We start from the raw sequence: 13,538 nt of genomic DNA, 5'->3' as shown, positions 1-13,538 counted from the left end.
GGAAATACACTCGGAGAAGGAGGCCTACAACTCCATGATCAAGGACTCCTGTGAGCGCCTCAACCTCTCTTTGGGTGGTCGTGTTCAACCTGCGAGCAACCACATCAAGATGCATTACAGTTTTGACTTCGCTAAACAGGTTAGCACATGGTCTAAAGAAGTGATGTAAACTTTGGCTATTCATCATGGAGAAAGTTACATGAAAGGGGCTGACAAAAGGCTACAGCAGAAATTAAATATGGGTTGGTCAACTATTAAAATTCCAAGGCGATTTTGGCTATTTGACATAAGCACATTTATATATTAAATGACACACCGAGGTTGATATAAAGACTAATAATATTGACGGACTGCACATTTTGTTATGTTGTCTGCCCTTTTAAACTTCTCTATAATTTCATGGTTTTAAAACATGTATACTCTTACTGTTACATAAAAGCTTTTTTTTTTAACAAAGATGCTGTGTGTCGATGAGGCTGTTCAATATTCCCTATAAACACAAGATCAATGTAGAGATTGCCCCATTCAGCAGGCTGTCATGTCTCCATTCAGCAGGGTGTCAAGTGGCCATGTGGCCATGTGCTTTGGTGGTCCTCCAAGCCATTTGCATTCTGGGAGCTGGCTGAATGGATCCAAGTGTTGGGGTAACTTTGAGGGTGATCATCTCAGAAAAACAGTTTGCTGCACCCTCGTCATTAACAAGTCATAGCTTTAAAAATATTTGTTTGATTCGCACAAATAACAGCTTGCTCTGATTCTTACCTTTCAAATGCTGTGGAAAAAAAGTGAAAAGGTACCAAATGTACCTAAAATCCGCGGGGGGTTATTGTATGAGGTCTCCGAAATAAAGAAGATTACGTTTTTTGAAGATTTCCACCAAATAATGCATATACTGTATATTGGTGACTTGAAACTTTTGGAGACATTACAGCACCAGTGCTCCTTCTTAAACAAGGAAACATCTGAAGGATAGTAATGTTCAATTACATTATTATGTGTAATAACTTCATTTTTGGGAATGGGAAAAAAAAAAAGATCCTTTGTGCACAAAGTACCGGTATATATGGACACAAAGGTCAAATTGTTCAGACAAACTGTTTCAACTTCAGGTTTGTCTACTGACATTTTATTAACATATTTACAGCACTTAACATTGCCAAGCTAATTTAAATGTTTTGATTGTTAAATTTAAGGTAATGTTGTTTTAAGTATTAACTGAACAGGTGCTCTGATCATGCTAAAGAAGCATCAAACTTCAATCACAGGCGACAGCGAAAATCAATTACAACACTAAAACCTCACAGAAGCAAATCAATTCAATATTAAAGAATGATAATATGTCACAATCAAAAGTTTACATTTTGCAATTTGTGCTCAGGCTTCAGTCTGTACAGCCTTCTAAATCTACTTTCATGAGAGGAAGGCCTTCAACCGGGCAAACATGGGTTCTTTGAGCATCAAAAGAATGGAAGCAAAGTTACCTTGCGAGATGCGTGGATGTCGAAGAAGGGCTTATTTCGGACGCTGAACGGCTCCTTCGTCTTATCGATCTGTCCCGTCTTCATCTTTTCCATCCGGGGATAAATAATTTCCTTTTCTATGCAGAGCAGTCGAATATTGAAATCACACTGTCCAACAGGCTGCCCCTGCGAAATAAACAGACCAACAAGAAAAGCTAGGTAGCCGTCTTACTGCAACCTGAGATAAGAGCATTAGTTGACCTTTAAGTTCAATATGATTTTTGATATGTAACCTACACGAGAGGCAACATTCCACATTTTACCTTAAAAATAAAGTGTGTTCATGTGTTTTATATTCTAACACACTCTGGACATTAATCATTTTCATTTCCCCAAGGTTATCAAGCAGAAATAAAATATCCATCTGTTTGGAGACAGATTGTACAGTTATGAAAAAGGTGCATAAGCTGCCAAGCCACTGCCATGGAAACAGTGTTTGAGGCCTGAATACTCATGAAATCCCTGTGCTGCTGAGCAGGACAGTCATGTAGTTGCCATCACTGCCACAATATCAAACCTAAAAGTTATGTTGATTGTGCAATAAGTAGTTGTTTCATGTAGTCATGACAACAGGTACCTCCAAAGCCCTCCGCGCTTCCACACAAATGAGTAAAAGGTGCAGTGCACTGTTGGCTGTACAGACAGGCTGGGACAGAGCCCAAAGCCAGGAACCCTCAAGTCCATTTTTGCTTTTCTTCAAACAAAGGTAATTTTGGAGAGGGGTGATAAAATGCAACGCTTAGGTTCCAGGGATCTCCAGTGCTGATCTGAAGGTAATTTTTAATTGATCTTTTTTAGCCAAAATACAGCTAATCAAACTCCATCCATCTATTTTCCATGTTCTGCTACTAAACAACAGCCGCCAATAACCATGCAGGTGGAGCAAACAACACTTTTAGCAATAGGTTCAGATACAGATAGTCAGATACAGAAACACACATTTCTGTATTACACAAGGTTTAAAATCTGAAAATGATAGGTGGTGGCAACAGAGGGTCGAGTCATAACACAACCAATCTTTTGAAAAAGTACTATTGAAAAGAGTACAGCATGCTTGAGTGGAGCAGTTAGGTGAAAACAGCGCCCAAGCGGCAAACACTGAAGGATGCCTTGAATAGACAGCAGAATCTCCCTCAAGACAACAGCAAGACAAAAAAGGAAATAAATAACAGAAAAAGTTATTTAATTTATCATACTGCTTTCACGACCACAGAGCATTTGGAGCAACAATTATTGGATGGATTCACTGCATCTGGAATTTTAGGTTAAGAGAAATTAATTCAAGTCAATGGCACAGAGACTGAATCGAGGTTCAAGGGAGAACATTGTGTGTGCAAGCTGTAGCCTTATAATTAGGGCTGGGCGATTAATTAAATTTAATTTTCAATTACGTTTTTGGCTTCCAACGATTATGAAAACAAGATAATCAAGATAATACAATTATTATAAATGAATTCCATTTCACAATGATGCTCTTGTTTTGTCTTGTGTTGTAAATCCAGCAAACCCCTTTTCTTTACAGCTTTCACCCCTCCAAAACTCACTCTCTGTCGACTGTACCATGTTTAGTTGAACTAAAGGACACTTCACCAGGGGTTCCCATGTCTGAATCCCATAAAGAATTGTCGCACCTATCCGATATATACCTATTATCTTACACATGTTATTATTATCAAACATGAAGTCTGACCAGTCTTGGGGTCCAGGTGGACCAATGTTTCCTCCACTCTCTCCCCAGCTGCGGCGCTTTCCAGCCAGGCAGAGCACAGCGGGGATGAGGCCCCCCGGAGCTGACTCAGCGTGTCTTCCATCAAACACCAACTTGAACCCGAACTCACCCTCCTCCCAACCCAAAAGGAGAGCGATTAAAGAAAGAATCCGTAATTTTCAGTGACATCTGACACGGTCTGAGACGTCCAAACGTCCCCACATATAATGGCAGAACACAGATCCGGCAACTTTTTGGGCTCTTCTTTGACGACAATGATAACATTATTTATTTAAATGTATATAATATATATTTATATATTGTTTATTTTATTTATTTAAAATGTTCTTCATTTATCTATTTTGAATTGTTTTTCAGTTTTATTATATTCAAAGTTCGAGAAAATCCACTGTAAAAAAAAACAAAAAACTTTTTTTTAAGTTCAATAATTGCATGACGTCTCCAAAGTTAATGAGTAGTTGTATTAAATAACCGCGGTGTCACTATTGACCTAAATAATCTATCCATGGAATCTAGTTTGGTGTGAAATTACTTGCTGGAGGTACTTCTCCAAAATAACTGAGGGCAGTCAATTCAGCTTGTCTCAGTGAATATGTGGTAGTTCTATTAATGATCTGGCAGACCAAGAAACACAGACGTCACAAAGCTTGGTCTAAACACAAATTGTATAGGCTAATCAATTCTCCATTCTATTTAACTCTACATTGCTGTGCTTGACTCAGAACAGTAAATATTGTTCGATGGAACAAATATCACATTTGAAAATGATAGTGATCAAAAATAATGAGTCAGAATTGAAAAGAAGGAATTGGGCGATATATATATGTGTACACACACCACCCCATCAGCCACAACATCCAAAGTCCTGTAAGTTACGAGGTGGGGCCCCTATGGATGCACCATGTTTTTCCAGCTTATCCCACAGATGCTCGATCTGATTGAGATCTGTGGAATTTGGAGACTAAGGCAACATCTTGAACTCTTTGTCATGTTCCTCAAACCATTCCTGTACAATATTTGCAGCGTGGTAGGTACATTATCCTGTTGAAAGAGGCCACTGCCTTCAGAGATTCCTGTTGCCTTGAAGAGGTGTACTTGGTCTGCAACAATGTTGAGGTAGGTGGTACGTGCCAAAGTAACATCCACATAAATGCCAGGACCCAAGGATTCCCAGTAGTACATTGTCCAGAGCCTCACACTGCCTCCGCCGGCTTGCCTTCTCCCCATAGAGTATCCTGGTGCCATCTCTTCCTTGGGTAAACAGCGCACACGCTGATGTAAAACAAAAAGTGATTCAACAGACCAGGCCACCTTCTTCCATTGTTCCATGGTCCAGTTCTGACACTCACGTGCCCATTGTAGGTACTTTTGTGGTTAACAGGGGTCAGCAAGAGCACTCTGACCGGTCTGCGGCTACACAGCCTCATACGCAGCAAGCTGCGATGCACTGTGTGTTCTGACACCTTTCTATCATAGCAGCATTAACTTTTTCAGCAATTTGTGCTACAGTAGCTCTTCTGTGGGATCAGACCAGATGGGCTAGACGTCACTCCCCACGTGCATCAATGCGCCTTGGGCGCCCATGACCCTTTCACCGGTTGTCCTTCCTTGGACCACTTTTGGTAGGTACTAACCACTGCATTCTGGGAACACCCCACAAGACCTGCCGTTTTGGAGATGCTCTGACCCAGTCGTCTAGCCATCACAATTTGGCCGTTTGTCAAAGTCGCTCAGACACTTACACTTGCCCATTTTTCCTGCTTCCAACACATCAACTTCAAGAACTGACTGTTCACTTGCTGCCTAATATATCCCACGCCTTGACAGATGCCGTTGGAACAGGGATGATCAATGTTATTCACTAATCGCTGATCAGTGCGTGCGCACATACACACAATTCTTTTCATATAGAAACACAGTACATATACTCAAAGATTAGATCAAGACTGTGTATTGACCAATGCTAAGTATTAAACTCCATAGAAGAAATAATACCAAAGAAGGCAACATGGCGGATACAAGCAGGCAGCTGACACTGATTGGACATAGTAACGCCAGCAAATTAAAAGAGCTTGTCTATGTGACTGCTTTCAAGTTTAAGTGGAGGCAGAAGAGCCTGAGGCAAAGCCGTGTGGAGTAATAGCTGAGTTTGACAATACGGAGAATATTTTATATTTAAAACGGGACGCCGGTCAAATGAGATTCAGAGCTCGTCTCAGACAAAAAATACATTAGAAGGGAACTATATAGAACTTCCAAAATTTTCTGCGCTGCAAGAATCAATAAAAGCAATTGACACTAGCTGTGAGAAACAAATACTGTGAGTGGATATTGAAACAACAGCCAGATGGAGGTTTGGAGGGTGGTGATAATGCATGCTGTAAATTCATCTGTGATGGCTGTTTGACATTTTATGCCTCTCACATATTATCAAGTAAATTCACTGCTTAATTTTTTTATCTAGACAGTGTGAAAAATATGAGAGAGTGACAGAGTCAAGAGCATTGAATACACTGCAGTTGGTGACTGAAGTGCATCGAAGTGACCTACACCAGTGGATCAATACTGCCTAATGAATAAGCCACGAGCATACGTGGGAGAAAAGCTTGGGCATGAGGGCATTTTTATTCTGCTTTGATAATGCTACTTACATATCACATATTTTCTCAGAAGACTTTTATGGCATTAAAGGGCATCGCAGGAGGATAAACATTTTTGTGTAAAATAGAGGTTGCGTTTGGCAGTTACTACATCAGTTGAAATAGATGCACTTAACATTGATTTAATGCCTGAGCTCTGTTGATATTCATCAAAACAACAGACGGTGCCAGTATCTTACCTTAAGCATTCAGATGTTCATCTATTGTGCGCCACAGACCAAACTTGCAAGTTCACAATTTCATTACAGCAACTCCAATTTAATACAGAAAACGGTGGCGTGGCACAAGTAATCCTCATGTTTAACAGAGTATGTGTGGGCTATAGAAGCGGCCAAAGCAATTAATGCCACTTTCAATAGGGATTATTAGAGCTTAATCGAGAGTTCAGCTTGGTCCAAGAAGATTTGTGACCCACTGCAACAAAACCCGCTATCTCGCACATTTCTAAAATTGCCAGGAGCAGCCAAATAAGTTGAAAAAACCTTTGTGAAGGAATTTGTGTTCCTTTGTGTTGTTTTTTTTTTTTTATCTCCCAACGTATTTTCAAAACCAAGTTTGATTTATAAATAGTAGAAAAATGTCAAACCGTCGAGTTAAATATTCCCGTTAGATTAAATTACATGTGATGTGAAGTCACAATGTGACACCGTTTTGATAGAGTTCAACCTTTAAATCGTACTACTTTACACACAAACTGAGACATTATTGTGGAGGGGGCGTGTACCAACGTCTACCATCTAAGAAGAAATGCTGACGTCACTTCCATAAACAAGACGAGGCTCCTTCAGTTTCACTTGTCTGTGAAAACTGTCATCTCCGTGTTGTTATGGATTACGAGAAGTGGGTGGAGGAAGATCTAAATCATATCGCGGATCTTAATCTGACCAGTGAGATAGATCCAAGTCAGCGTAAACAGCGCGCACTGGACCAAATTTTCCGTGATGATAGTCAGTTCTCCCACAGCGACGCTGAGAACAACGGCGTTGCTGAAGCCGATATTATCCTGGACTTGGAGAACATTTCAAACAGCAGATTTCAACCTGAGTCTGACGATGAAACTGAATATTTTTAAGAACCACCAGACGACGATACACCCGTTGTTACAACGGAAGATGTTGATGACGTGATGAAGTCTGTTGAGATTGGTGATTGGTAGTGGTAGTAGTAATGCACATGATTCTCAAGTTTACTTGCAAATGAAAAGAAAATTAAAACAGGCTCCAACCAGGCTCTCAGACTGTAGCTGGGGTGGGGTTGGGGTTAGCCAACATAATAATTTCAAGAACTTAGAAGATATTTGGCATGAGCACATTTATATATTAAATGACACACCAAGGATGATTTTCAGAGACTCATATTATTGATAGACTCTACATTTTGTTGTGCTGTCCACACTTCTAAACTCCTAAATAATTCCACTTTTATAAAACATGTATATTCTTAACTTTTAAATAAAAGCTTTTTTAAAAACAAAATATGTTGTGTGTCGATGACGCTGTTCAACATTCCCTCAAAACACAAGAACAATGCAAAGATTGCCCCATTCACCTGGGTGTCAAGTCCCCATTCAGTAGGGTGTTAAGTAGTCATGTGACAACTAGCTTGGCTCCATTGGTCTGCCAACCCCATTTGCATTCAGGGAGCTGGCTGAATGAAGCCAAGTGTGGGGAAAACCTCGAAGGTGATTATCTCAGTTTGCCATACCCTTGTCATTAACAAGTCATAGCTTTAAAGATCTTCGCCTGATCTGCACATGTGACATCTTGTTTTGAAGCTCGGATTCTTCACTTTCAAATGATGCGGGGAAAAAAAGTCAAATGCCACCAAATTACCCTAAAGTATGTGGGGGGTCACATTTTCTCCCTTTGTAATTAAACTCTTTGCCTTTTAAGCACAGAGAAACTTTTCTATTACAGCCCTCAGTGGAGACAATCAAATCAGTCATTAAATATTCAGGCTTTTAAAATATAAGGCCAAACATGTCATTTGTATAAAAACAAACAAATAAACCACCAGGGTACTAGCTGCATTGGATTTGAATCAAATTATTCCAGCGAGGGGATGAGGACAGAAGCTTTGTGAGTGTGATATCAAATGGTCACATTGTTCAGAGGTGGCTGGGTCTGCATTATCTCCAAAAACGACAGTAGCAGAGCCAATCTACAATAGAGCTCAATTGTCAATTATTTGAAAGTCAATACAGGTAGTCCTCTCATAACGACTGCATTCCGTTCCTAGGATCAGGTCGTTAAGGGAATTAGTTGATAAGCGAGGACCCGTATTATTTCACGGTAAGGGGGCGTGGCCATTGCGAACGCTAGTGTATTGAATACTGACAGACTGTGGAAACGAGACTGAGACTGGTGATGCAATATACTCAGTGTATATAGTATATATAGTGTATATACAGTGCATCTGGAAAGTATTCACACCCCTTCACTTTCCCGACATTTTTTTATGTCACAGCCTTATTCCAAAATGGATTTTTTTCCCCTCATCAATCTACACACAATACCCCAGAATGACAAAGCGAAAAAGGTTTGAGAAATTTTTGAAAAGGTATTAAAAATAAAAAACGGAAATATCCCATGTAAATGGAAAATGGGGGACAACTATAATTGTATTTAGTATTTTCCTGACTAAGTCATAAATATAAGTACTGTATCCAGAACCTGTTTTTGCTTTTTTTGTTTTATTTTATTTTTTACCTAATCCAAATTGCTTAATACAGCTACTCCTCACTTAACGACCTAGCTGTTTAAACAACTGTTCGGACTTACGCACAGTCTGTATTGGGCGCTGCGTACATTACCACGGCTTCGTGTCAAGCTTCTCATCGCACATCACCCTTTATATGCTGCTAAATAAAAAAAAAAAAAAAAGCTAAAACAGGTTCTGGATACAGTGGATTCACTTATATTTATGATTTAGTCAGAAAAATACTAAATACAATTATAGTTGTCCCCCATTTTCTGTTTTCTGCTCAACAACTGACAGCACACTACGTGTTCATGTTCCTGGAACAACAACTACTGTCATGTCCCACACATTCCGCACCATCTGTCAGTTGTGTCATCAGGATGGGACAAGATGTAAGTGTGAATGAGTCAAAGGCGTGTATGACCCATAGCTGCTCAGCAGAAAGCCACAGCACACTAGAAATGTCATTAATCCCAACACTCCGCAATTGAATTGCCACTGAACCAGCTAAATGCTTGGTTGACCCAAATAAATTGTCTCCCTATCGCCAATAAATGGTTTTGGGTAATTTATGTCTGACTATATGTTTGTCATTATTTTAATTTAATATATGACATTTTTTAAGGCTGAAGGAATTATTTAAATGGTAAGCGGATGATATTTTCAATATGTTTGGGTGGGAAAAATATGGGAAAAAGACAATAGATCTATTTAAACTACTATACTGTATATCCCTATCAGTAAAGGCAGAGTTGTAGCTCTAAAGCTTCACATCAAATCTTGATGAAGTGTCAAAACTGCAAATACATGTACCAGAAGACTAAATTGGTTTTCTATTATTTATACTTGCTCCCTACTGAGCTGTTGTACTTTTAGATTTAAAGATTTCTATCAAAAATCAAAACCTACTAGATCTAAAAGTTAAAAACTCTGATGGTACAATAAAGCACAGCAATGATGGTGATGGATTTCCTAAAACGCTCGAGTCACCTTCGGTAGAAAGAGGCTGGCTATTATCAACAGTCATAGATCTAGATTTTGTGCAGCAGAAAGGAGATTCATGGACCCAAATGCATGGAGGCTACATAAACCGCGATAAAAGAAGATACATTTGGCAAGAAGACAAAACAAAACAAAAAGAATGGGTGAAATCCTTCGAGCAGCAATTGAGTTGGTTATGTAACGGCGCCTATGGGTACATTTAGCAGTGTCGTGGTTATCTATATATAAAGATCCATTAAATGTTAAAGCACAAGAAGCACTGGAAGCAGAAATTAAGCTATGAAGGTGAAGAGGTTGAAGGGATGAATTTAGGGAAGCAGCAGTAACACACATACCACTTCTGGGCATATTGTTGGAAAACCATGGAAAGTTATTTGAGGTAAATGAAACTTGGCAATAGTGCCGGAATCAAGTCTTAAACTGCCGTTAGCAGCATCATGTGCGTTTTCCCAGGAATCAAGGTTGCATTTGAAGAGTACAGCCCAAGTTGTTTTGGCAAAAGCAAGTCAAGGTTGTGATATTATTTTGAAAATTATGAAAGAAAAACATTGACCTTAAGCTTTATTTTGTAAAGGCATGTTTATTCTCAAAGCCGCTATATATGCACACACACACACACACACACACACACACACACACACACACACACACACACACACACACACACACACACACACACACACACACACACACACACACACACACACACACACACACACACACACACACACACACACACTATTAGGTACACCTGTTCAATTTTTGTTAACACAAATACTGTAGCTGATCAGCCAATCAAATGGCAGCAACTCATTGCATTTAGGCATGTAGACATGGTGAGGATGACTTGCTGAAGTTCAAACCGAGCATCCGAATGGTGAAGAAAGGGGATTTAAGTGACTTTGAACGTGACATGTTTGTTGGTGCCAGACTGGCTGGTCTAAGTATTTCAGAAACTGCAGACCTGCTGGGATTTTCATGCACAACCATCTCTAGGGTTTACAGAGAATGGTCCGAAAAAGAGAAAATATCCAGTGAGAGGCAGTTGTGTGGACTAAAATGCCTTGTTGATGTCAGAGGTCAGAGGAGAATGGGCAGACTGGTTCAAGACCATAGAAAGGCAACAGTAACTCAAATAGCCACTCGTTACAACCAAGGTATGCAGAATACCATCTCTGAATGCACAACACGTGGAACCTTGAAGCTGATGGGCTACAGCAGCAGAAGACCACAGTGGGTGCCGCTCCTGTCAGCTCAGAACAGGAAACTGAGGCACCAATTTGCACAGGCTCACCAAAAATGGACAATAGGAGATTGGAAAAACGTTGCCTGGTCTGATGAGTCTCGATTTCAGCTGCGACATTCAGATGGTAGGGTCAGAATTTGGCATAAACAACATGAAAGCATGGATCCATCCTGCCTTGTATCAACGGTTCAGACTGGTGGTGGTGGTGTAATAGTGTGGGGGATATTTTCTTGGCACACTTTGGGCCCCTTAGAACCAATTGAGCATGTTTTAAACGCCACAGCATACCTGAGTATTGTTGCTGACCATGTCCATCCCTTTATGAGCACAGTGTAACCATCTTCTGATGGCTATGATTTAAGGTTTGTCACATATTGTAATCATAACATTGTACATATGTGTATTAGTATATAGTGTCAAACGCAGTGCCTATGAATAAGAAAATAGTAACACTATTGTGTGTTCCACTGCAACAAAATGTGTAATATAATATTATAAACAAACCTGCTTTTCTGTAAAAATAAGCTTCTGTTAAATAACTGTAAAATAAATGAAAGAACGAACAACAGTGGTGTTCATTTAAAGCAATTTATGCTGTGATTAGATTGCTCGGACAACTGGGCTGGGACCAAGTGGTATCTAAATTCTCAGATTGCTCGCTTTGGAAAATAGTTATTTATTTTCACAAATACTGACTGGACTGCACTTGAGCATAATAATATTATACAGAAATCCAAGCCTCAGACAAAGGAAAACACAGACATTATAAATAATATAGTATCATCTATTGAATAAAGAAGGTGCTGCGGCTACAACTGCAAATAATGTAAAATGCAAAAGAAGAGCATAACATCATGAGTTGGGTTTTTTCAAGAATGGTCTACACGTTAATTGCATCTGTATTAGCAGTGGAGGCAGTCTGCATTAAGAGGGTGCAAAGGTGACTAGTTGAAAGTGAAATGAACTGACATGCTAATAAAACTTGTGAACATTACAGGGAGTGACCACTATTTCACAGAAATAATTGGGCTTGGTTTTGACATCACAGTGATGGACAACACACAGCTGAGAAGTTGAGTCTGCAGAATGCTTCAGACGCCCCTTAGAGATCCACAGGCGCTACTGGCAAAGGAAAGATGTCAAGGATAATTGAATAGTCGCTGCTAGCCAGTAGAGATGGGCAAAAAGGGGGATGGTAGCTCAGGAGGGAGAGCTGGTAGTCTAGTGATCTAAAGGTTGCTGGTTCGATCCCGGGCTCCTCCTGCTAGCATGCTGTAGTGTCCTTGAGCAAGACACTTAACCACTAATTGCTCCTGATGGCTGCGTCCGTCGGTGTTTGAATAATTGTAAGTCGCTTTGGATAAAAGCGTCTGCTAAATGTAATGTAAAAACCAACCAAGGCCAGGAATATATTTGGAGTATAAAGAAAACTCTGCTTCAAAAAAGTACTACCTAGTGAATATGTACTGGTCAGACTATACCTGGACCTACTTGCACTGACCTGTCTATCTCACGATGATCTCTAACTCTATGAGTGCTTTTTCCGAGAAGGTTTAGCTGGCTGTGACTGTGATATTAAGTGGTTTGATACCGTGACAAAACATTCTCATTGTAAGTTGCTTTGGACACAAGCGTCTGCTAGATGACATAATGTAACCATACCGGGGCTTCATCTTAGTCTACCAATATAACAAATTATAATAATGCTGTTTATTTTAACAGCAGTGCAAAGGCTATGATTGTCAAAAGCCATTAGTAAACCTCAGACAGAAGATGAGTGCTGGTACAGAAGGATTCTCTCTCCCACGCTTCGATGCGACTGCAGGGGAGCTCCAGTACACACAGCCATCAGCAAGATGCTGCTGCTGGTACGTCTTTGGGATAACGCGGTCCAAGCGCTATTCTTAGGAAGGAATGTCCCTGCCTTGTCGCAGACTGTAACTGCCATCTGACTTTTCAAGCAGAAGTGCATGTGCTTATGTAAGATTTAACACGGCAGAATACATCCATACCTCAACAGATCAATATGTTGACAAAAAAATATATATATATGATTCTGCAATTTGTTGATAGGAAGACAATACAATATAAAATTGTACCTACTGACTGAATGTGATGATTAATCAGCTTGAACTCAATACTCATTATTTAATTCCAAGCCAAGAAATTTCTATGAGAATAACTGCATTTCCGTCACAGCAGAGTACATTATTATATACAGTATAAAGTATATAGTATATAGTTGGAAGTTGACAGTGACTGACAAGCTCTTGCTACAAGTTGACAGCAAACAGTAAACTTTTCCTTGAAGACAAAAATAACTGTTTAATATCCCACAGCTATAGCAGAAATAGAGGATTCACTCCCAGTCTCAAGGTGATACTCCGGGTCAACCAATTTCATGTGTGGAGAGATACACACGCAAAGCTCACCAAGATAGTAATCTGCAGGATGACTAGGAATATAAATTGTACTTAGCAATGTGAGCGGCGCTCTTTATAAAACCCATTTATTATTGACATTATCTATAGAAGTGAGTAAAACTATACAAAAGGGGTAAAACCATTCAAAGTTTTCAAGATAGAAGCTCTGTAATACAGTTCACATTTTACTTGCACGTGATTGAGCATTGAGTCTTTCAGACAATATTTTTAAGACACTGTAGCGTTTCCAAACTGAGT

The 13,538-nt window shown here is 39.7% G+C and overlaps 1 protein-coding gene across 1 annotated transcript in view; it reads right to left on the bottom strand.

The window, feature by feature from the left end:
• rngtt (RNA guanylyltransferase and 5'-phosphatase) overlaps positions 1–13,538 on the bottom strand; it is a 110,029-nt gene that overhangs the window by 53,408 nt on the left and 43,083 nt on the right. Inside the window, exon 11 of the mRNA XM_080024024.1 lies at positions 1,482–1,646. Within this exon, the coding sequence (XP_079880150.1) occupies positions 1,482–1,646 (165 nt within the window). The remainder of the gene's footprint in view (positions 1–1,481; positions 1,647–13,538) is intronic.

The sequence above is a fragment of the Zeus faber genome (assembly GCF_960531495.2).
Source record: "Zeus faber genome assembly, chromosome: 2".
Taxonomy (NCBI): Eukaryota; Metazoa; Chordata; class Actinopteri; order Zeiformes; family Zeidae; genus Zeus; species Zeus faber.
This window is presented reverse-complemented; position numbering and strand designations above follow the sequence as displayed.